At 38.6% G+C, this 26,695-nt stretch overlaps 1 protein-coding gene across 2 annotated transcripts in view; it reads left to right on the top strand.

The window, feature by feature from the left end:
• The window catches only part of LOC149172517 (riboflavin biosynthesis protein PYRR, chloroplastic-like), a 341,086-nt gene that overhangs the window by 108,670 nt on the left and 205,721 nt on the right, over positions 1-26,695 (top strand). For both annotated transcript variants that reach the window (XM_089424340.1, XM_089424341.1), the window contains exons 3-5: positions 9,225-9,324; positions 9,642-9,767; positions 9,892-10,205. In XM_089424340.1, the coding sequence (XP_089280466.1) occupies positions 9,225-9,324; positions 9,642-9,767; positions 9,892-10,205 (540 nt within the window). The remainder of the gene's footprint in view (positions 1-9,224; positions 9,325-9,641; positions 9,768-9,891; positions 10,206-26,695) is intronic.

Here is a 26,695-nt window from a genome sequence, read left to right as displayed (position 1 = left end):
CCACTACTGCATTTGCACTGCATCCCCTCTCATCATGCTGCATCGTGTTGCCCATAGCACCACCACTGCTAACTGCTGCACTGCAACTCAATTACTGAGAAGTAAGTAACTGATCTCCCAACTCTGACATCTCTGTCAGGCTAGAGACACTCCTGATGCTGAAGCTCCCTCTGTCGCTGACAAGTGCTCCCTCTCTGACCTCTGCGCTGCTGCAACAACTCCCTGCATCTCGCACTGTTGCACACCTCTCTGTGCCATCCTGCACTGGTGCAACACTCCCGTGCCTCTTGCATTGTTGTAGCCGGCTAGCCTCGCACTGTCTTGGCAATCCTGCATTGTAGCTCTCTCTATCGCTCCATCCTCATCTGTCTCTACCGACATCCGCCAGTCCTGCTACTCCTCTTTGGGGCTCCCGTAGCCAGGTATAATCCAAGAGGTTGGGTACCTCGAGGATCCTGCCCCTCGTCTTCTGTAGTCCTCCCGACTATAGCTTGATGTCTCACCACTTTCGCTCTAGTGGTGTGTGTGCACTCATGGCACAGACATTGTCTGTCTCCACTTCCTTCTCTGCCCTTGCTGGTGCTGCCTTGGTCTCCAAAGCCTCTCCCTTGCTCTTCTTCCTCAGACACTGGGTCGCATAATGATCCATCTCCCAACAATGGAAGCATTTGACCTTGGAGAGGTCTTTTTTCTTCAGCTTTTCTTGCTTACCCTCAGATGCTAGGGCAGCATCCACCTCCTCCTCCTTCTTGATTCCGATCCTTTTGCTGCTGCTTCCCGTCTTGGTCACCCTCCTGATCTCTTCTTGGCGAAGAGCCGCCCACATTTCCTCCCAATCTGGAAGGGTTGCCCTGCCCAGTATGCTCTGGACAAACACCTCCCAGTCTTCTGAGACTGCATTCAGCGCTGTTCTCACCATCAACTCTGGATCTGGTGTGGCCCCTATGGAAGTCAGCTGATCTCGGATCTCATTCAATCGACTGAGGAAGGTGTCAATCTGTTCTCCCTTCTGCATCTGGTATGACTGCAGCTGATTTTCTAGGAGCATCTTCCTCTGCACGGAAGTATGCTGATACAACTTGGTCAGGGCCTCCCACATCTCCCGTGCTGTATTCTTCTCGGCAATATGTGGTACTATATGATCCTTGACCCTGTCAAGAATGATACTCTTGGCCCTCGCCATTGCTTCCTCATACCTGTCATTGTTAGCTGGGTCAACTGGGATCGCTATCGTCTTCAAGGCGAAGTGCTTGACACGATTTCTGTCAAGTACGGATAAGATTCTGGCCTTCCCAACTACGAAGTTTGAGGCTTCGTCCAGTCTATCTTAGTCTCTTACTCCGTGTAGTGCCATTCCGCTGCTCTTCTACTTCCCTTCTGGAAGTTCTCGATGTGACTCCCTCCGAGCTTCGATTTCCCTCCTGGAAATCCTTCTGCCAATGTCAAGATGCCCCCTACTTTGATCGTCTGTGCAACCGCACCACTGATCCGGATTTCTCGGCTAGAAACCCTTTGTAGCGACTCCCTCCTCCTTGGCCTTGCCCTGTTAGGTACTGTTCTGACAACAATACCCCACCAACTCCACTCTGCAACTTATCCACAACCTTCTAAACCCCAACAACCTGAAGGTGAGAGCTCCTAGGCTCTCTGCAGTCCCAGCACTGACAAACTAGCTCCCTAAGCCAACTGTGTCAGCCCTCCTGGCCTATGCATTGCTTTGCGTGAGCCTGTCTTTGCCTCCCTCAGCCTCTGCGCAGCCTCTTCTTGGAATAAACTTGATGATGTAGGCACTGCGTCACCCCTTCCTTGCTGTTTTGCTGCTAGGAACAACGTCTGTCACTAGAGACAACTGTTTTCTGTTGTTGCTGCTCTGCTCGGCTGATGTTCTTAGTTCTCCTGTGATCTACAACCACCCTCTGATATCATGTTGACGTTTCTAAGTCTAACAGTTAGAAATTGTTAAGTTTAGGTATGTTCTATGCTTAGAGCAATTTATTTCAATTTCACAATTAGCTCTATATCTTTTCCAGATTAGCAATCACATCAGCATTAAAGTAAACTGCAGATAGAACATAAACATAAATTGCAGAAGACAAGCCAAGACAAGAGGACACAAGATGTGGCGCTAGCCAGGGACAAACCCCAATGTGGGGAAACCTTTGATCAATTCTTCTTACATGTTCTTTTATAGTTCAGCACAGAGAGAGAGAGAGAGAGAGTACATTTACAACAGAAGTCAACACTTTGACTTATCTAGATAAGAGCATAGATCATCTCTAAGAAGATGATACATGAGATCAGTTGAAGACATGCTGCTTCAACTGATTCTCCAAGGTGACTCCTTCACCTATCATTGTGCTGCATCTCATCATCATGCTACACCTCATGTGCCATTGCTACACCTTGTTTTGCCACCATGTGCTTGCTGCACCTTGCTTACGATACTGCTGTCCCAATTGCTATTGCAGCACCATGTCTTGCTACTGTCCCAATTGCTATTGCAGCACCATGTCTTGCTGCTGTCCCAATGCTTACTGCTGTCCATGTGCCTTTGCTGCCATGTCACAGTTGTCCCATGTATCTATACAACAATATGTACCTTGTTGTCCCATATATCTTGACAGCACTATGTACCTTGTTGTCCCATATATTAGCATTGTTGTACTAGTTGCCTGCTGCTGTCCCAATGCTTACTGCTATCCATGTGCCTTTGCTGCCATGTCACAGCTGTCCCATGTATCTATACAACACTATGTACCTTGCTGTCCCATATATCTTGACAGCACTATGTACCTTGCTGTCCCATATATTAGCACTGTTGTACTAGTTGCCTGCTGTCCCATGCATCTAACTATCAGTGCACAAACAACCCTCAATTCGCTGCATGCTACTGCTGATTTCTGCCTAGGGTTCTGTGCATGTACTTCACTGGTTGGGGCACACCAACAAGCCTATCGTATCGGGAGAATACCCCTGTTTGCCTTGTTGTCCTTAGAGATGACTGCGACCTAGTTAGGAGGTCCTTTCTCTCCCAACAGCTGCTGTAATAGTCCCTTACCGTGTCCCTATAAATAGAGATATACCCCTGAATATCATGCATAAAACAATCATGAAACTCACCACTAGTCTGCGCCCTGATTTGCATGGTAACACTGCTCCAATGTGTCACCTCAAGCCATCCTTCTTGCCTCATGCAATGACTAAGAGCTGCAACTCTTCTTCTCTAAAATCTGCACTCGTTAGGATTGCATTAGGGCATCCAATGTTAGGGCTGTTTTAGGTCTGCGTTAGGGCAGCCTTTATAGGGTAGCCTTCCATGTGTGTCTAGGGCAGCCTTGCATCTGCGTCTAGGGTAGCCTTCCATGTGTGTCTAGGGCAGCCTCTCTTTCTCCAACGTCTAGGGCTTCCACTCCTAGATTTCTCTTCCACTAAAACCTAAGACAAGTGGAGAGAAATCAAGATCGAAGTGTGTGTGAAATGACTCTCAAGTCATCTCCTTTTATACTAAAACGTTGAGCACATGTGGGGTTTATTTGGTTGCTGGCCGACCTTGACGAATTGTCTTATAACACAAATAAATTCATAACTCCATGAATACTTATCAGAATCTGATGATCTTTAGATCAATCTTACACCTCTCGATGAGAGGGATCCAAGAAAAATATCAACTGCCATAAATAAGATTACCCACATGGAGTTTGGCCCTAGTTGCCAATTTTAACAAAAACCCTCCATGTACTCTCTGAGTTATTCCTTCCTACTTGTTCTGATTAATTAACAAGTTATTTACCATGTAAATACTGAAAATAAACACAAGTACATGCTCAACACATTACAAATCATCAACTGAAGGAAACAGAAACAAGCACACAAATGACACCGTTATTTTTGGACCAATGTCCCCGGGGAAACTCCATGCGGGAAAACTGGTGCAACTATCTGAGGGTTTGATTTATTAAGCAGTTTTAGAATACAATATGGGTGCCAAATCTGGCTCACCCAACAGAGAAAAATCTCGGCAGTAGTACCTCTCCTTCAGAGACAGATGCTCCAGCTAAAACCCCGGAAAAAGTTTAAACACTCCGACAGCGCCTCAGCTCCAATATGCCCCACAAAAAACCCCAACGTCAGCTTCTAGGGACTGTGTCAACCTCTTCTACCCTCTGCGTCAGCTTTCCTAGTAGTTCCCGACAGTTCCGGCTGTTCCCGGCAGTTCCGGCAGTTTCTGGTAGTTCCGGCAATTCCTGACAGTTCCGCTTCTGCCCTCTGCGTCAGCTTTCCCGACAGTTCCGACAGTTCCTGGCAGTTCCGGCTGTTCCCGGCAGTTCTGGCTTCTGCCCTCTGCGTCAGCATTCTCGGCAGTTCCAGCAGTTCTGGCTGTTCCCGATAGTTTCGACTTCTGCCCTCTGCGTCAGCTTTCCCGGTTGCTGCGTTGATCCTCCCGGCACTATCTCTGCCTCTCTACTTCTGTATTCACTGCCCCTCAGCTGCAACTCCAGATCACTCTCTCAACTTTCTCAGCAAACCCAGCCCCAGAAAGTCATAATCTTGATGTCTTGGTGTGTTCTCTAAGTGACCCTCAAGCCTCCTCTCATACTTTTCTTGTTGACAGATCAACGGCTGAGATTAAGTCCCTAATCAACGACTAAAATTAGATCTGACTTGATTCATGACTTTTGGACCATTCTAACACAATTTTATATTAATTCACATTAATATTTTAATTTCCCTAAGTTTAAACTTAGGGACTCCATTAAAAATATTAATTATTTTAATATCTCCCAAACTATTTAGAATCTGCCTAAACGCTTTCTGGGTATTGGAGATCTCATGTGCCTTAGTCTTTCCACCAAATTTCATGGCTAGAGCACATCCGATGCTACCCCAAATCAACAGAGCTGACTTGAATAAGAGGGAGGGTCGACTTGGTCTTCTTGAGGAGCCTTAAACCAAAACTTGTAATTCACAATTTCTTTTTGACAAAATACAATAATAAATTTTTTCTTTTGAGCATGAAGAACATGCTTTACATAAATATCGATGATGAAAATATATTATGAAGACCGACCATAGCTACAAAGTTCAACACGGGTCAACCCTCTTAGTGGATAAAAATCAGCTCAAAAATGCCAAAAGGATGAGAGCGCTCTAGTATCTTCAAGATGACAAGTGTAGAGGGTGTCCATGTGAATGCAAATAGCCCATTTGTGCCTCAAAGAATGTGACCAATGCCTCAATATATGTGATATGCCTCAAGAACTATGAGACTATGTTGGGACACATGAACTTGAATAAGCATGAGTAGAATCACTTCCAAGGGTCAATGGCCAAAGTGTGGTACATACATAAGCAAAAGAGGGTCTATGTGGGGTAAAATAGGTATGCTAAACCATGGGTGTGACAACCCTTACAAAGCACAATCACCTTTACAAAACAAATAAAATAGGTTAGTAGCTAAGGTTCCTGTGAATCGTATGTCCTAGTAGATTGATCTTATAAAGTTATAGGATGCCCAAATACTTACACAAGACATAACTGCTCGACTTGGGAGATGCCACCATGATGGGATAGTTTAGAGCAATAAAACCAAGTACCATGAGAATGGGGACTAAAAGGACCAGCCATTTCTATTGACTTGAGGGGATCCAGGCTATCAATGACCAACACCTATACATGAATCATCTCTTCATGGCTGCATACAACAAAATCATCACACTTTTGGCTCATTATAATAATCACATATCAGGAAAAAGTTTAGGCCTCACTGCAGAGAATCTGAGGTGTAACAATATGCCTTGATAAATCGGACATGAAACTTAGGAATAGTTCATATTATGCCCCCTTAATCTAACAAAATTGCAAAAAAGTATCCTGCACCTATTGTATATATTCAACATCTATTATCAATCATGCTCTTTCTCAAAGGAGTCAAAGGAGTCACCGATGGATGTTGTTAGGTGGTGATCCACTGTTGTTTTCTAGAATAGATGTTTAGGTTCGCTAAGGCCCAGAACAATGCCTTGTGTATGATTGAGTCTCAGAGATTTTTGTTTGTTAGTATGATCCTATCATACATTAGTAAATTCCATGTGAGTTCAAATAAAATAAATCAATAAATTACCACTGTCATTGTAGTATATGAGGAGTGACAATGTCTATAACAACAATGCCAATTTGTTATCATTGAGATCTGCACTGTGCAAACCTGAGAGACAACTATGAGTAATTCACCCAAAGTCACGATTAATCACAGGGGGGTTTCCTTTGTGTTCATGCACTATCAGTCACTTCGAAAAATCTGTTTTAGTATGAAAGATCAACACATAAAATAATGGTTCTTGGTACGCATACAAGCAACCAAGGACATAAGAATGCCTATGGTTAAATAATGTGAGAGAATGCCAATTTGCAACAGCTAAACATGAAAGAAGGAAAGAAAATGAATGTGTGCTTTAAGTGATCAATACAATCAAAGTAAGGGCAATTAGGCCACCCACTCCACTCTACAAAACTAGATTATTGAACCAACGAATTTTAAGAGTTTAGAAGAAACTGCATAGTCAAACTCCATCATTGTATGAGCCAAAATATTGTCTGCATCATAGAGACAAAATACAAGACTGGCTGCAATAATATGCTTTACAAAGGGTGTAAGCAGCAAGAAAAGAAAAGAAGTTGGAAGTGAGAAGGCTGCTGGCTGCTCACTGAATAAACTTTGCTTCACAATGCCACTCACCCTGCTTATATAATGATCCCAATTCCCAGGAAAGGTGAGTTGACTATGCGAAATGCTGTAATGTGTCTGTCACAAGTGAAGTAAACTGCTGAAAATAATCACAGAACAGCCATAAATATCTTCAAAACTCCCACTAAGATGAGGTTGACCTCTAAAAGTAATCATCTCATCCATTACCCTTAAATTCTCCATGTAATGTTGACATTACTCAAAACAAGTGGATTTTTTCATAAATAAAATTTCTAAAACAAACTCCATCCCATAAATTTTCTTTTTCCCATTCACACTAATCCATGAGGTTGTCTTTGCTACAAATAATCTTCTGGTTTCCAAAGTTGGCAAGAAGGAATCAATTGACCAAGGCACCCTTCTTTGCCAAAAACAATTGATGAGTCATCCACTAAAAACAGAACTGAAGCATGTAATTTTTTTTTCGTTCACTGTCAATTTAAAGGAGGCACCTAGGGTTTCATTGGAATAATGATGCCGCCACGTGTCACACTAAAACCAAGTGCATGGCATCCTCATCTGCCAGTAATAGCATTGCCAATAATAGGCATGCTAAAAATAGTAGTCCAACTCCTAAAAAACTGGAAAGACGAAAAAATATAGGGAACTGCTAGGAGATCACTGCCAAATATAGCACAACTAAAAATAGACACTGCTAAAAATAGCAACATCTTGTATGTCAATGAAATCAGGCTCATTGGATTCAATTTTCTACAAGGAATTTAAATATATGTTCAGAATTGTCATATCAGTCTTGAAACCCTAATTGCTAAAAATAGCAGTGTCTTGCATGTCACTCGAAAAAAGGTCATTGGTATTGTGAGCTTGCAAGGATCCCAAATATGTAATCACCTCTAACTTTTAGACCTTCAAACTAGGACTGCTAAAAATAACAATTTTCCCCAAAACTGATGCATATGCCTCTGAAATAAATTCTGATCCTTGGAAAACCTGTCTTTGATCTTTGTGAAAATTGTATATGACTACTGGCTTGATGAAAGTTATCTTTCTCTTAATCCTCCAGTTGCATAGGCAAATCTGGGGGTTTACAGTATCAACTTCATCTTCCTTGAACTTTAGAGTTCAAGTTTCTTTAGGGGCTAATCTTTGCCCAGTGGGCTAATTTTCCATGCTTTTTCCAAAAAAGGATTCGCCAATTTCCAATTTTTATAAAAGACAATTCACCCAAATTTTAGAATATAAAATTATTTTACCATAAAAATCGCCAACATTATATAGAGACTATATATTAAATCATTATAAATTTGAATAATTTTACAAATATATCAATAAACATTTTATAGTTTTCATATTAGGGATTAGTGAGATTCGCCAATGTTTTTAAACTTCAAGAAAATTTTCCATCCTTAAAATTTTCCTTGTGAATTTTGAACTGGAAAAATAAACATTATCAGCTTTATTATATTTTATATTATCATACATTCTACGATAATATTATCATACATTCTACTCGATACACATTTATATTGGGAAGAGTTTCTTAATAGTGCATATCAATCATAATATGATTAATTCATAATATTATAGGAAGCTTTGAAGGCTTGTCAATTGTTTCATGGTATTTTTTTCCGTATATGTTTTTAGATGTATTTCTGTATATGGCATATCCTTTATTGCATCCTTTTTTGTTTTATACATATGGATGCATCCCAATCTGTATCAAAATTTTAGGGAGACTTCTTTGATTCATAGGAAGATTCTTTCCCTATTCATTGCATTACCTTCAAAGGATAGGTACACCAACTTATTCTGCTTCCAGTTGCTATTTTCATGATGCCACGAGTTTGAGTGCAATTTGAGGATGATTCGGAAAATTCTGAAGTATATGTGCTTTCAAGAATACACTTAGTTTAGCTTATAAATGTTAATGTTTGACATGAATGCATGCCATGATGGATCAAATGACCAGTCCACAAAGGATGATGCTGAACTGTCCAAAATGTTTTTGGAATAATTGAATGGATATCTGATTTTAATATTTTATAATGTGCAAGGATGTGTCCATGGTATAGCATCTTCTCAAAAGATGAGATCTTGTCATTAAGGCTTTGTCTGTTCTTTTCCCTTAATAATCAATAAGCTTCATTGGTTCGCATTGTTTGGTTATGGTTGAACTAGTTCTTCCTGATGCATGATAGGTTCACCTATAGCATGTATATTTTCGTTTTCTCTGTCACTTTGGTGCTCTGTTCTCCATCAGCTCTTGCTGCTTCTTCTATAATGTTTGTTGTGTTATTCGTAGAAGACTTTGTTTATTGTATAGCCTTGGTTGCATTAATGGTCTCAACTTCATCTTCATAGAAATTTAGAGTTTAACTTTCTTGAGTTTGACAAAGAAATATTATCAACTTTATTACCTTTTACATTATCACACATCCTACCTGATACATATTTATATTCAGAACAGTTTCTTAATAGTGCATATCAATCAGCTTACAATTAATTCATATTATTACAGGAAGCTGTGAAGGCTTGCCAATTGGTAAATGCGTCATTGCTTTACAGAGAGGCATATCAGATCCCATTTTCAGTTCTCAAATATGCAATGACACTGGATGGTGAGCTGCTTTCCTCTTTTGTGAAATGAGTGCTTTTTTAGTTTTCTAGAAGTGAATTGACAGTTTTCTGGATATTGCAGAGACCTTTATTCGTGCTTATTTGTTATTATCTTTATTATTTTATCTAGTGGACAAAGGTTTCGTGATTTGGCACTTACTGCATGCTTTAATCAAATTAGAAAACCACATATGTCTTTAACCCCAGCTAAAAGTTTCGTGAGAGGTTTGGCACTTATTGCATGCTTTAATCAAATTAGAAAACCAGATATGTTTTCAACTCCAGCCAAGCTGAATTTGAGTTGTTCAACAATCAACAGGTAAGATTGCCGCTAGCACGGGGCATGCAGCATGGGTGAGTAGTAAAATGTCTCGCAAGCAAGTCTTTGAAACACGCAGTAGAAGCGATGCTGTTGTTGTTGGAGGAAATACTGTGCGTCGTGATAGTAAGTTATTGGATTTTTCAGATTAATTTGCTATTGTAAAGTCACTTTTTGCTTAGAAGGCGGCATTTATAAAGAAATGGTTCAGATGGATTTGCAGTTAATTTTATCTTTATCTTGTTATCAGATCCACGTTTAACAACTAGACAGGAAGGTGGACATTTACCGATTCGGATTGTTATGTCAAGAACTTTGAATCTACCTGAAGATGCAAATCTTTGGGATGTATCTTCTACTCAAACTATAGTAGCAACACAAAGGGGAGCTCGTAGGGACTTTCAAAGGAGACTCACATCGAAAGGTGTGGAAGTTGTGGAATTCGACATTCTAACACCAAGAGCTGTCATGGATTACTGCTATGACAGAGGCTTTCTTTCTGTATTATGGGAGTGCGGAGGGGCTTTGTCGGCCCCAGCTATTGCATTTGGTGTTATTCACAAGGCAAGTTGCTGTCTTGGATGCCTTATGCACATCTAGAAATGTGGTGCTCAAGATATTAAATTTATTCTGATTGTGCCTATTTCTTTTCTCATCCCTGAATGTTTGAGATTTTGAACATTGTAGTTTTACAACATCAATTTATCTTGGCTTGGTAGTTATCCATAGATTAATGTGCTTTTACTTCTGGAACTTATGGATAAGCTTATAGTTTTTTAAATATCATTTTTGAGATTAACTGTGTATAGTAGGTCATTCATGCATGGCCCTTCTATTGATTTTTAGGGTGTCTTCTATACAGATAATTATTTCTAATGGATTTACACACTTATTTATTACTCATTATTCCATCATTAAGCAATTATACAGAAGACATCAACAATATTAGGATCATAAAGAGACAGCCACACAAGAACACATCATTTTACCCTGGGAAAACCCACATGGGGGAATACCCAGCAATCCTTTCCTTATAGAATCAATTCAGCAAGAGAGACATCAAAGTCAAATCTATGGATAATCTAACCAGTGAGAGCATCCACCAAGTGTCCAAGTCCGCCCTGTTTGAAATCACAGAGATAGAAGACTCTGCCCTTATTGCACAGAGATTATCAACAGAAATTCAGCCTTTTTGCACAGGATATGTATCACAGATTTTCAGTCCTCTACCACAGATACGAACCACAGAATTCAGTCTTCTTTCTGAGATAGTCAGAGATCTTCAGCCTCCTGGTTCCACAGAAATTTGGCCATCTAGCACAAAGACAAATCCCAGAAAATCTCAGCCCTTCCAAGAGATTTGCTACAGACAAAAAATTGGTCCTTATAAGTGACTCGTCTTGCCTTCTATACCTTTGATCCGATCCTTAACTTGCTTTGTATGCCCAGAGATACATTGCTTGATGCTCAGAACGAATTGTGTGTAGAGAAGAGTACAAATGACTTCAATATATAGACAATCATTAGGTCGAATGGGTGCATAGGAGGCTGAGCCGACTCGAGGAGAAGAGGGCCGACTTGAACAACTTGGGGCTCCAAAGATAAAATTTAAATTTGTCTTTTAATAGAAATAATTTGATTTTACAAATGAGCATGAAGATCATATAATACATCAATAATAAATACATTAATATGAAGTCCGACCATAGCTATAAAATTCAACACCATCTCCTTTGAGCATTAGTCATAATGACCAACTTCAAATTAGCTTGAATTATTGACTTAGCTGTCTTTGCATTGGGTGATGCTCCCTGTTACCACTTTATCTATCACCCTGAGTGCAAAGTCTTCACTAGATGACAAGACAAGTGGAACTCACAAGAGTCACCACTGTCACGTTGGCACCCTTTTCCCTCACTTTAAGGATGACTGTGATCACCACTAACGGGTGTTCCCTATGATTCTCGTTTTCTATGATTTATGATCAATAAATGTCTGATGATGTTATGAACCTCGCGCCTTAAAAATGGTAAGAAACCAATAATTACTGTCCTCTTTGAGGGGGAAACCTCCCTTTACAATGAATGCAGTGTAGAAGACAATATTTGATGATCCTAAGACTAGGTCTCCTTAGTGTGTGTGTGAGACAAAGTGTACAATTATAATAAAATGAGACCATGAAAGGTCCTAGCCTACATAACAATATAACAATAGAAATGTAGTCACTCAATATCTAGGTCTTAATAAGGGGTTTTAAGGTTTACATGGGGCTTATATAGGGCTTAATATGCCCTTGCGCTTCAAAAAAGTGTTTTCCTCAACACTTAACTAATTTATAGTGATTCTCCATGAATAAGTCATCTTCCCATGTCATATTTTTCGCTGCTACATTACTATGTTTGATGAGGTACTCCACAATTGTTGCATTACTCGACTGCTTAATCCTTGTTTGAAGGTTTGTCTCTGCTTCTAGTATGATTTTCCCTTCTTATTTACCTTTGGCACACTTCCAGACTGCAAATGAATAACATAGTCATGATCTCCAGCAGGTGGAACCGTGGAAGACCCTTAGGCATTGATCCAAATACCTTGGAATGATTGTTGATAACTTTATGGAGATCCTCTGACATAGATGATATTCACGTTTGAATATTTAGTGAACACAATGGTGCCATTACACCTTGGTTCCCCTTTTTTAGTAATTTTGTCATTCCATTTGAGCTTAATGTTTTAGAGGGTTTCCCCTGGATACCTCTAAAATCACTTTCTTTGCATTTTAATCTTATGAAGAGATATTGAAAATTAAAGGTCATCATTCCAAATGATGGTAACTGTTGTCGCTCGGATTGTGCAAGCACCGCGAAAACCGCTCAGGACGAGGGCTGTCACTCTGATCCCCGCCCACTCCGTTCTAGCTGTCTCCCAACAGTGGGCTATGGGGGGTAGTCCCTATGGAAATGAGATGAAGGAAAACAAGTTGGGAACCAACTTGTTTGGGAGACACAGATGAGTGGCCTAGCTACTCGGTAGAATTTTAGCAAGATTAATGATTAGATTAGATTTCAAGTATGAGACCAGTGCCTTATGGAGTCACAATTCTTGCTTATTATAAATTGAAACCAAGTAACCGGATGGACACCCACTGCTTAATATGATAGACTATCCTATATGATATGCAATTCCTAGGATCTATGTGTGATGCAATGATCTTGGTTATTTTTAATTATATGCCTAGTCTAAGTTGAACCTCTCCCTTAACTGTTTTGAGAAACAATCTTCAGAGTAGGTTGTGAAATGGAAGCCAACGGGAAGCAGGCAGTGGTTTGATTAACGATACCTCCCCTTGTGTTCCACCCACCCAGTGCCTCTGGCGTTGCAGAGATTGTGGCTCTGACGACTGCAAGGTCACTGTGTTAACCACTAAGAAGAGTTGAATCCCTCAAGCTAATTGGAAAAGGGTTGCCCTAAGAGTTTATCAACCTAGCTTATGCTAGGAGGTAAGTTCTTAATGCAGGCTAGATCCTAGAATGCTTATGCAAGATAGATTGAGTGAAGTCTTCCTAGGTTAAGATTGTTTATGTTATTTAAATACTTAGTGTGAATTATCTTATAGCCAGAGTACTTAACAATGATTAGATAACAATCTTAAGACAACACATGTGTTTAAAGATACAAGTGCGAATATTCAACAATATTCCACAAGATGTTTAGAAATGATTACTTTAGATATGCCAATGACCAATGTTGAAATGCTTACTTAGAATGATAACCATTAAAACTTAAGATGCCAAATGCTTAAGATAAACAACCAAGATATCAAAGCCTCTTAAGATTATGATCTTTAACTTAGAGCAATTATCTAATGATTTCTTAACAATGCCTCAATTAGATATCAAACACAATGATGCCGATTAGATCTCAAGTATTAAAACAACTTATACCAGTCACAAGATCAAAGATTTAGAGCTTAAGTGCAGGAGTGCTTTTAGTGCAAAATTTAGAATTTTTTGTAAACATAGAATGAGACAAACAAGTGTTAGATCTCAAAAATCAAATCAGCAGTAATACTTCAGAAAATTTCAGCACTTTATTAGACTTATGATAGCAGCAATGAAGTCACTTTAGATCATAGCATTTACCCAACATATAAAGCATAAAATTTTCCAATGGCTAGCAAATGTAAATTTATGTATTTAGCCCACTTTATGATGATGTATTCAGTAATATATCAGATTTGAAACAACTTATTACAACAGTAAACAAACCAACAGATCAACAAGCTAAAGATGCTAAAACCAATGTCCAATATGCCCAAAAATAGGAAACATTTACCGAAACTGAAAAAATCAAATGTTGAGCTCTATTTAGATATGTGATTCAGAAAATTGCATACTTGATTTAGTAATTTATGCAGTAAATTTCAGCAAACAAATTTTTAGATTTAGGCTAGATCTAAAATTCCCTAGTGGCCAAAATTTAGGAAAGTTTTAAATTTGCAATTTTAAGTGATTTTGACCAATTCAAATGTGATTTTAGAGCCATTATATCACTGTTATTACTGCTGTAATAAAATTGAGGCAAAATGAGGGTTTAGAGATCAAATCCTAGGCCCAAGGCCTTAAAGATCAACTTGCCCAAGTAGCCCAAAATTTCATCAATGATCTTGCCCCTGAAAACACAAGTTTTTGAGCAAATTTCTCCTGCAAAACCACCAAGGAATCAGTCTTGAAAACTTCAGATATGGAACTAGGGGAAATAGGCTAAGGAGGGCCAGTGCTAGGCCCAATAGGGCTAGCTTTGAGGGTTGGGGAGGCTAGAATGGCAGATCAGGGGTTAAAGGAGGTAAAGGAGACCAAAAAGGGGCAATGATGGAGGAGGACTTGAATTTGCAATATGAAATTAAAATGACTTATAAAAAATTAAGTTAATGAACATGTGAAGAGTAGATTGTTTAAAGTAAAGTGCTTGCAGCTCAAATCAACATATAAAATGGAGAATGCAAAACCTTAAGTTGAATTATAGCAAACTTATTTGAACAAAAATAAAAATGTGATGAATGAGGTTGTGTAAATTTTAAGCATGTAATTAAAATGGAAAACGAGAAGATGCAAAAGTTAATTCACCCACACAATTCTCTCCCTAAATGGAGAGAAGGGATGCCATGGGTAAAACCCAAGCTCCCTCAAGAAAATAGATCTTTTATTAGCTTTTACAATGAGTAGAAGGCCCTTTAATGGGTTGCCCAAAAGATAGAAGAGACAATTACAAAATAGAAGCCTATAGGAACCAAGATCTCCTTCCAAGAAGTGGCAACCACAATGGCCAATAAACAACTCTTGAAATCTGAAAATTACAAGTGCACAAAGGCCCACGACCAAGCTAATTTGCTGCTATCTAAGATTGCCCACGGCCTCCCTAAAGTTGATCTTCAAATGCTCTTGGGGTCCTACAACAAATAGTTAGAGTTTCAAACTTTAACTTCCTCAATCCTGTCAACGCAAAAGGTGAGCATAGTCCATAAATGGATCTGAATTTTCTATAAAACCAACACTCAAACTTAGTGTAAAGCAAAGAAAAAAGTTAACAAATATAATCTACAAAATTTAGACTAAGGAATTGGAGCAAAACTCCAAATCTTGCCTAATTTTCAGCATGCTCTTCAATAGCGAAATAAAATCGTTATTAGCGCAAGCAATTGAGACAAATGGTTTTAATTGAAATTGGATTTTGAAACACAAGTTAAAAGCCAAGGATCCCTGCCACACAGAATAGTAAGATGAGGCCTTGGGAAATGACAAATGTGGGTTCTTCCATGAATGCTCAAGAGTGGGATGATTCCTCCAAGAATTTCCCCTCACGCTTGAGGCTTGATCCAAGAGACATCTTTACACAACTTCGAATAAACATTAGATCCACATGGGTTAAAAGAAATACAATGATAAAGAGATCTTAGAGATTTATTGGAAAATCAATTAAAATGTTATCTAGAGAAAACTCTCAAAACCAAATGTCAATGTGAGATAGCTGCATATTAACAAATCTCTAAAAGCATAATGGAAACTAATGAATACAATAACATAAGTAGAAAATGAAACACAATGATCAAGATATTACCTTGCTCAAGAAGAACAACACTTCATATATGTTAAAATTGGCAACTAGGGCGAAACTCCATGTGAGTCACCTTATTTATGACAACTGATATTTTTCTTGGATTCCTCTCTCCGAGAGGTGTAGGATTGATCTAAAGATCATCCGATTCTGACATGTAAAAATGAAGATATGAATTTATTTGTATTATTGACAAATTGTCAAGGTCGGCCAGCAAGCAAAACAAGCATTTTAACCCCCAGCTCATCCTCAACGTTGCATATAAAAAGAGGAGACCATCAAGTCATTATTTCATCATATCATCTCATGATCTCTCTCTCCACTCGTTTGGGTATGTCTTCTCCAAAGGAGGACTTGGTGGAAAGAAGGATCTCAAGCCCTAGCCGCAGCAAGAAGAAGCCCTAGCCGCAACAAGAAGAAGTCCTAGACGCAGTAAAGAAGAAGCCCTAGCCGCAGCAAAGAGGAAGCCCTAGCCGCAACAAGAAGGAGCCTTAAGGACAGTGTGGGAATTTCAGTTTGCTGTAGGTGACAGCGTGGTGAAAGAGGCTGCTCTAGGGCATGGGTTTAGGTGTGTTTGCTAGGCAGGGAAGCCGCAACCACAAGGAGAAGAAATTTGTTGAAGACAGGTCAGCATAGAGCTGGATATGCATGCGGTTGGGTGCTGGCAAGTGCAGTCAGCTAGGCCAAGTTCATGAGGAAGATAACACTGCTGTTTGGGATTGTTTGGGTGACATTTGTGAAGGTTGAAAGCTACAACAAGCTGTTGTGCTAGGCCGCAGGCCATAGCACACAGCTGGAGGTTGTGTTAAGGGCTGTCATGGGTGGACAACACCTTTAGGAGGCAGCGTGGCATGAGAGGAAGGTCTCCAAGGTGGACCACAACCCTACAAGGGCTTGTTTGCTCACTGTGTGGTGGAACTAGGGCTGCAGGACGTGCCCTAACCAGGAGTGCAGCAAACAACAGTGCAAACAATGTTGCAACAGTGTTTTGTGGAGGGTTGCTGGATTGATGAACTCCTCAAGGGTATGCCGCAACTCTCTTAGGGACTGTTTGGAGACTGTCAAGGGAGTTTAGGGCTGCAACAAGTACCCTAACCAGAACAACAATCAACAGTGGAATGAAATCAGAATTATGAGCAATGTTTTGGGCTGATTGAGCTTACTGTTGAAGGCCGAAGTTGACTGGGCTTGACCGAGCTACTTAGAGGAAGATTTCCATCCTGTTTGATCAGCATTGACTTTTCTAGTCTAGGCTTTACTGCTGTTGTTATAAATTATCAGATTTGTAAATTTGTCCTATCTCTCTCTGTTGAACTATTGAAGAATATAAGAAGAATTGATCAAGGGTTCCCCACATTGGGGTTTGTCCCTGGCTGGTGCCACATCTTGTGTCTTCTTATCGTCTACTGTTTATGTGTATGTTCTATCTGCATTTTACTATCATGCTGATGTGATTGCTAAACTGAATATTGATATTGGGCTAATTAAGGAATTGAAGTAAATTGCTCTTAAGCATAGAACATACCAAAAATTAACAATATGTGAAACCCCAAAGTCTTTTATTGCAATAGAACATAAGTGTACATAAGAGCAATGATTCCCCAAGCACAATAGCTCTTTTTTAATTCCTACAAATGAGAGCTCGAGGCTCTATTATATAGAACTATGGGAGCCAATTCCAATGTAGAAGTGATTAAACAAGTGGCATGAGGTGACAATCCCAAAGAGAAATTCGAATTTGTTGAATGGAGCTCCAATGCCAAGTGTAAAAATCGAATTCTAGCAAGTGGACATCATTTTCTTCTTCTCTTATGTGCCAAATTCGAATTTTATGATGGAATGACAAGTGTATATGGGTGGTAACCCATGTGGGGACAATTTCCCACAAAAATATCCACCAAATATTCTTCCAAATCCTCCCAAATGTGCATTAACTTCACAAATTCAAATTTCCAAGTAAGCAACTTTCTCATTTAATGCCAAAAATTCGATTTTATTTGAGCACATGTCCTTTCCTTGATTTTAGGAGTCCACATCAGCTTTGGACTTCACTTTAACTTCCCCATAATTTTCCACTTCATTTCCATAACATTTAGCATGTGTGGATATTTATTTTTTTCCATTATTTAATTTATGGCTTAATTAATTGTCAGATTTCCCATTAAACTTCAGGAAAGTGGGTTTTGAGGGTTCAAGACACATTTTTAACCTCTTAAAGTGTGTCTTCGCAGAAAGTTGAGGGTGAGAGGTGCAAATTTCATTACTCATACCCCATACAACTTCTCTAGACCTCACTTATTACATTACAAATACAATTTTTATTGCAATTTCGCAGTGCGGAAATCTAAAAAATTAAAAAATGACTACCTAGACCTAACCAAATTCCACGAATTTTTTTGTGTGATTTATTATGGTAATATACATCGACTCTAGACATTAAGATGTGTTCGGGTTCAACCTTCAAACCGTTACCCCAACTTTGGGGTAAAAAGTGAGTGGAGAAACCCAAAAAATTATCCGCCTCTGAAAAAGAAGGGATAATTAACCAGATAAAAAAAACACTCCAAGGTGTACTCGTTTGCTGATAGAGTCCCAACACCCTAGGCCTGTTACATACTCAAAACTCATCATTACTAGTATCACTTATTACAATTCTCCGCAGGGTGTGGAATTTGGGTACAAGAAAGATGTTGAGAGAATAGAAGTAGAGTTTAAAAACTCTGTTGATTGATGATATCTGATGGTACAAGTGTCCTTTGGTACATCCTTGGGCATGGAGTCTTCATATAATCATCAGGTGCCACTCAAGTGGTCAACATTGTTGATAGATGATCTAATCACATCGAAAAAATTTGTACTTCCACTTCCTTGGAACTTTGACAAAACTGTGCAACATTTGGCTCCAGATGGGGACACGTTGCTTCTATGAAGTAACGTGAGAATCCAAAAATCCTGCATCCAAGAAAACAGAAGTCCATCAAATAGATATCCATTCAAAATCGAAATCATCATGCATATATATAGAAAATATCGGTGGAATAGAAAAATCTACTAACAAACTGAAATATGAAAGACATAATAAAGATGCGTGAAATAAAAATATCTAATGACATGAAATAAAAGGGAGCAGGGTTAGTGATGCTATACAAAACAATGCCCTGTGGCATCAAATGTCATCGATGTAGTGCATAATAAGCATTTGCTGACTTTTCGGCAAGTCTGTGGGTTGTTTCTTGTACGTGCCATGCTGAATTTGGAGAGACCAAGCTTCTGATTTATTTGCTCGGCTTGTTGTTCCTGGCTACGAGATACATCAAACTTTTCCCTTTATTTCTCTTATCAATGGACAATGAGGATTTTAATGTGACCAATGTAGATCCTTTGTCTTGATGCTCAATCTTATTCTGAATATACTTCGTCAAAGGTGACACATAAGCATCCTGATAGTTCTTGAACTCCTTTCTAATTGTAGTAATTTTCGTCAAACTGCTTTCATTGGGACGAGTGATTTCTTTGACATATGACGAGAATTGTTCCAGTGAACTAGGAGGCTTGCTATCCGTTGTGATTTCTTTGTTTCTTTCATTATCTGACTTGCGTTGAAACTCTTCTACTTTATTCAGTCGATCATGAATTGTAATTAGCTCAACTTTTATAGCAGTGATTTCTTTGGTATGATTTTCTTCCATGTTTCTTTGACGATACATCCTTAATCTTTCTTGCTTAAATTCAATGATTTTTATCTTTTCTTCTAAGGCTCTTATTTCCTTCTCATGATTTATTTGCATGTCCCAAATTATTTGAGTCAATTCTCTGATAAGTTTGTCCTTTTCATATTTATCCTTAAAGGCACTGATGAGAGCTTGCAACGAATTGAAAGAATCATCAAGCTTGTCATGAAACCAATCTAGCACATCATCTTCTAACGATAGGACAATTTCATTCTAACATCTTCGTGACTGTATGCAGCTACATGAGTGTATCTTGATTAAACTTATTTATATGAGTTTCGACATTGACTGTATTGTTTCCTTGAAAGATCGGCAGTTTGTACATAGTAGACTCATTCGGCAGATCATGTGGATATCCTTGGATGTTGGCAAAGTTGGAAGGCCTGTAATAATCCATGGATTTTTTATTGGGATTGATGAAACACAAATGGAAACCGGAGAGAGGTTCTAATATGAGAAAAATGAATGCTTACTAGAAAGTAACAATAAGCTCTTGTAAATGAATGAATAAGTGGAGTCGCCACCCAAATAGGGAACCAACCTAAATGTCTAGTTGCTAAAAGTGTGAATGAACAAGATGAAAGGATTAGTTTGAGTACTAAGGATAAGGTCATGAGAAGATGAAGAATGATGCAATAAGGGTGCCAAAAAATGTTGTGTCGCTTGACGGGCTAATGAAGAATGATTAAAAGATTAGGAGGAATGTTGTTGAAGTGATGAGGACAAAATAAATTTATCCTCGACAACGGCGCCAAAAAATGTTGTTGCCCAGATTGTACAGGCACCGCGACAACCGCTCAGGGCGGGGGCTGTCACTCTGATCCCTGCCCACTCTGTTCTAGCTGTCTCCCAACAACAAGCTATGGGGGTTAGTCTGTATGGAAATGAGATGAAGGAAAACAAGTTGGGAACCAACTTGCTTGGGAGACACGGATGAGTGACCTAGCTACTCACTAGAATTTTAGCAAGATTAATGATTAGATTAGATTTCAAGTATGAGACTAGTGCTTTATGGAGTCACAATTCTTGCTTATTATAAATTGAAACCAAGTAATGGGATGGACACCTGCTGCTTAATATGATAGACTATCCTATATGATATGCAATTCCTAAAATCTATGTGTGATGCAATGATCTTGGTTAGTTTTAATTATATGCCCAGTCTAAGTTGAACCTCTCCCTTAACTGTTTTGAGAAACAATATTTAGAGTAGGTTGTGAAATGGAAGCCAACGGGAAGTGTTAGAAAATGTAACTATGTTTAGTCTTCAATAATGTACTTGTCAAAAGAATAAAGAAAATATTTTTTATTATTGTAACAATGACTTATTAAAGCATGGGTTTCATGCTTGGGTCATCATTATTGTTGGCATTATGAGACAAGTGCTGTCCTTGATGGCAAATCACACTGATAACAAATCATAGTGCAGAAGGATAGCAACAAGGAATTGATGATCAGACTACAAGTATGAAGAGAAAATATATATACGCAGGTTCACTATATACCAAGTAGGGTATACACGCAGGTTCACTATATACCAAGTCGCGTATACGCAGGTTCGCTATATACCAAGTAGGGTATACAAGCAGGTTCACTATATACCAAGTCGCGTATACGCAGGTTCGCTATATACCAAGTAGGGTATAGACGCAGTTTTATGCACGGAAAAGCGCGTACATGTCGGAAAGCTTACTTTTGATCCGTGGTAGTTAGTCCTCGGTATTTGAACCTATGGTTTTGGACAATGGTATCTCGACAAGTGTGTTGATCCCAAGTATTGGGCTCTTGGTATTGATTTATTATGGTTTTGGACCGTGGTATTGAGCAAGGCCTAAGACTATAAAAGGAGAAGAAGATCATTAGGCAAGGGCATCCGAAAAGTCTTGAATATCTTATGAAGGATGAGATCTAGTATGCAGGTTATGGGTTGATGATGCATTGCTTGATCTGAGCTAAGGAGGGATCTCACCGGTTGATGGAGAACAAGATCTAAGGATAGATCGGGATCAAATGGTTTGAAATGAACTATCTCTATATGATTAATTATGTTTATTCTAGATCTGTATACTGACGCATGTAATGATCTGAACTGGGTATAACTTAAGTTTGAAATCGCTGCAAGTCATGATTGAATATTTATAGATCTGTACGCGGGTTGGCTTTGGTGTAAGAGCGTATGTACGCAGGTTGAGTTCATTGTAGTAGCGTATACCTTTTGAGCTATGATATTTGAAGTTACAGGTGGTTCTGGTTGTTGAAGGGTTCTGATGACAGTTTAAAGGTGTCAGTATTCTGCATATCTTGTTTGGCTGATTGTGTTTAGCTTCAGTATTGATGGATGAGAACTAATATTGGATCAAGATCATAATGACTCATATTTATGAGATCTGATGGACTAGATCTGGGTGCTAACACATATATTATCTTTGTATATGTCATGATCTGGTTATGTCTGAAGTCAGGAAGTGCAGCAAAGTTATGAATAAGTGATTAATGACATATACGCTGGTTCATCTTGATGAAGTTGCGTATACACGCAGGTTCGGCACTTCCAAGTAGCGTATGCACTCTGGAGTCTGATGCATGATTTTGATGGTATAGTTGGTTCTGATTGTTATTGCAGAGTTCTGCTCTGTGTTCTGGTGACTGTGTTGTTGACAGGGCTTCAGTGTTTCAGTGATTCAGAGATTGATGATGCGAGTATTGATTGTTTTGTGCTTCAATGATATTTATGGGTCCAGTATGAAAATTTGATGAAACGTGGCCTTCAGATTATGTGTTGTGCTTCAGGAGTATCCAGTCTGAAAATTTATGAAATGTGGTACCTGGAGGAGAGAAGATTGTAGGCTGGCGCCTACGTACTAGTATCTTAGCTAGTACAAGAGCAAAGGGGGTTGGAGCTCCCTTCCAGGAGAGTCTGGAGAACGAGAGAAGGTTGTAGCCTTCTGCAGGTTGTAGCCTGCGTGCTGGTAAAGGACTGCACCAGTACATTGTAAAAGAAGTTTCTTAATAAAGGAAGATAGAAACGAATTGCAACAGGTGGTTTTCACCCACAATGGGTTTCCACCTTATATCATGGTGTTCATGTGTGCTTCTTGTGTGTGATGATCTGTTCTGTGTTACTGCACCTGCTTACTGTTCATATGGTTAATGAAGTTCTGATGCACTAACTAAAGATCAACATTTAATGGATTAACTGAATCATAAGTATTTTGGATATACGCTAGTTGCTTTAGACACAGCTGCGTATACACGCGGGTTCCCTTGAATGAAGTAGCGTATATGTATCTAAGTATGGAAATGAAAAAGTTTTATTGATCTAATAATACTGATTCACCCCCCCCTCTCAGTATTATTTCCAACAACTATATTAGTCAAAGTTCCCATTGTGGACTCCTAGGATTAATGTTGAGTTTATAGAGTCATTGTACATTCAAAGAGACCCTTCTTGGGCTTTTGAATCACGTAAAAAGGGTTTATATTGAGTCAAATATGAATTATGTATCCTCCACATCAAGTTGGCCTAAGAGAGATCAAGTCGGCGAAGGACCCTAATTTGACCCACATGAAGCCTATATATACAAGGAGGTTGAAGTCATTTAAAGCATCAACTCTCAAGCAAGTTCGTTATTTCAAGAGGAATTGGAGAAGTGCGAAGTTTGTTGTCGAGAGGTCGAAAGAAGTACGAGTTTGGGGAAGTCTATAGAGAGGAAGAAAATCAAAATTTTGGTGCCTCTCTCTCTCTGTTTCGTGGTCTGGATTGAGAGATTGAAGTCTCCTAGTATTTCTCTGTTGTTGGAAGCTGCTGCCTAGTCGAAGTTGCTAGAAGTTGTCGAAGATTTGGGAGGCTGACTTGGTGTGGAAGGAAAGTTTGGTCTTGGTCTAGGGTAAAGAGTCTTAAAGGATACTATTGAAAGGAAGAAGTATCTTGATTGGGTTTTCCCCTCGAAGGCGTTTTTGTCTTGGCATGTGCCTATATCTTGTGTCTCTTGTTTTGTGATCTTCATACACACATAATATGGTAATTGCTTGATGAAAGATAAGATAATAAAGAAGTAAAAGAACCCAACATACTCACAAGTAATTATCAAGTAAGGAGAATCAAACCCTAATATAATTACTTTGATTTTCCAACAGGAAGCAGGCAGTGACCTAATTAACGATACCTCCCCTTGTGTTCCACCCACCCAGTGCCTTCGACGCTACAAAGACTGTGGCTCTGACAATTGCAAGGTCATTGTGTTAACCGTTAAGAAGAGTTGAATCCCTCAAGCTAATTGGAAAAGGGTTTCCCTAAGAGTCTATCAACCTAACTTATGCTAGGAGGTAAGTTCTTAATGCAGACTAGATCCTAGAATGCTTATGGAAGATAGATTGAGTGAAGTCTTTTTAAGTTAAGATTGTTTATGCTAGTTAAATACTTAGTGTGAATTATCTTATAGCGAACGTACTTAACAATGATTAGATAACAATCTTAAGACAAGACATGTGCTTAAAGATACAAGTGCGAATATTCAACAATATTCAACAAGATGTTTAGAAATGATTACTTTAGATATGCCAATGACCAATGTTGAAATGCTTACTTAGAATAATAACCAATAAAACTTAAGATGCCAAATGCTTAAGATAAACAACCAAGATATCAAAGCCTCTTAAGATTATGATCTTTAACTTAGAGCAATTATCTAATGATTTCTTAACAATGCCTCAATTAGATATCAAACACAATGATGCTGATTAGATTTCAAGTATTAAAACAACTTGTCGCACAGATTGACACGACAACGCTCAGACCGGGGGCTGTCACCCTAATCCCCGATCCCTCCGTTTAACCCTGTCTCCCGCGGCTAAGGGGGGTAGACCCTATGATATGACGAAGACCAACTGTCGACCAGTTGGTTGGGAGACACGATATGATAAGCACTAAAATGATTTTATTAATTTAGCGGACCAGTGCCTTATGAGAGCGATGTTTAAACAATTACTTGCTAGATAATGTAAAATTATAAACCATGAACAGTAATCATTTATCATCAAATAACTAGAACGACGCAAGATATCAGTTAAAACAACAACGTTCTTATAATGACCAAAGCTCAATGACGATATCCGGTAACTGAGAATTTTGAAGAGATGAATGCTTTAAACAACCACGCAAATCATGAATCATCAACCAGATATCACCTTTATGCAGCTAAATCTTTAAGATGGTCATTCGTATGCAGACTAGCATAAATCGAAAATTTTAATCTCAACACAAAAGATATAACGCGATAATTTCTCGAGAATAACTGAATCTGGCAAAAGAAGATTTCCACAAAATTTTTTTATGATTTTTTTTTTTTTTAAAGTAAATCTAAAACTAAAGCAAAACTAAATTAAAATCTAAATAAAAATAAAACCTAACAAACCTAAACTAAAATAGAATCTAAGTTAAAGATTATTCTAAAATCAAACAAAATTAATTCTAAACAAAATTTTTACAATCCTAAAAAAGATTAAATAACAAAAGCTAATTAAAAAAAAAGAACTCAAACCCTAAATGTTTAAAATGCAACCAAATGAAAATCTAAAACATAACGCATACCGAATTGACTCACGCTTATGATAAACACATATTGCATTTCAACGATTGCATAAAAAATAACTAAGTCAAAAAACTTATAAAACCGTGGGAGGTATGAACGCAGTAAGAAAAATTTCGATTTGACGCGCAGTCTGTTGACCACTACTGGTCAACTTCCCATGTGGTACGCCCTCTTTTCTTGGCAGAAAGAGATAGCACCTGAACGACGTGTCCGTGCCAGCCTACAGTCATCAGCAGCTTGATCATTTCCATTGTAAACCCAGTCTGCATGTATGAATTGTAAATAATCTAAGCAGATCAGAGTCATGTATGTAAAATTGCCTAGGCGGACCTAACTTTCTATGATAATCTATGTCCCGGAAGGTTTTTTGTCTCACCGATCCATGGATCGGCAGAGTTTTCCTTCAAACCTGACCCCAAAGCCGGGATGGATTTTGTCATTAGAACTTTAGGAGAATCCTAGTGTGTTAATCTGCTAGATTCTAGTTGTGTCGCAGAACTGGGTGATTTATGAGGGTCTGTATTAAGTGGGCTTGTCCCCTTGAGATGTAAGTTGTAAAAGTCATGATGTAATGTGTCTTGAGGGTCGAAAAATGTTTTAAATCCCCTCGTGAGTCCTAAGTCCTAGGTCCTGGGTGATGTTTCCAAAGGTTTAGTTCGATGATCCATTTAAAAAATGAAATAAAAAAATTTAAAAATTTAAAAATTTTAAAAAAAGAAATAAATAAAAAATAATAAAAAAAATTTAAAAATTTAAAATTTTTAAAAATAATAATAAAATAATAAATAATAATAAAATTTAAAAATTTAAAAATTTAAAAAATAATAATAAAAAAATAATTTAAAAATTTTAAAAATAATAATAAAAAGTTAATTGAATAAATCGACGGATGAGATCAAGAGATGTCTTGATCCTCATCAGCGGTCGAGATCATTTCTACATGGATCATTCGAACTAGCCGTTGGGATCATTTCCTTTATATAGGGTCTTAGCTGGTCATTTCAGATTCATTCGATCTGTGAGTCTAAGACTGAAGAAGCTCTCTTGTAAATCTGTTTCTGGTTAATAAAGGAAGACTTTGGGGTCCATATCTTGCTGGTGTTACTCTCTTGGAATGCTGTGAGATCATTTCATTTTTTGCATATGTTATTTTCAGCCATTAATATTAGCTTCTTATAGAGTATTGTGAGCACAGGTATCTTGTTCACTTGCTGGGGTTTGGGTGCTGTTAGGGTTTCTGAAGTAATGGCAGGTATCTCCATTACTGTTTGAGATCTAGCAACATTTTTGCCCTCTTTGTTGACGGTTGTTTTGAGCTGTGCAGAAAACATTTTCTGAAGGAATTTTGTGGGCGTTCGGGGAAGTTCTCGGCTGAACCAGCCAACTCCCGCAAGCATTTTTTGCTGAGCCCAGTTGGATTTGATCCTGGGTCTATCATTCAGTTTATTTATTTGATTTGCATGAGAAATTTTCTGAAGTTCTTCACAGTGACAAATCTGAAATTTTCGTTTCGTTAAAATATTTTCGTTCTTATTGCTGAATCTGGCTGTTAAGGGGCCAAATCTGTAAATTAATCAGTTGTCTTAGGGTTTCAATTTTCTCTGATCCAGGGTTTCAAATT

This window comes from Pinus tabuliformis, chromosome 4_2 (genome assembly GCF_031772625.1).
Source record: "Pinus tabuliformis cultivar Carrire ecotype Pingquan chromosome 4_2, CPIR1, whole genome shotgun sequence".
In the NCBI taxonomy this organism is placed as follows: Eukaryota; Viridiplantae; Streptophyta; class Pinopsida; order Pinales; family Pinaceae; genus Pinus; species Pinus tabuliformis.
The sequence above is the reverse complement of the archived record's forward strand: the minus strand, read 5'-3'. Positions and strand labels throughout refer to the sequence as shown.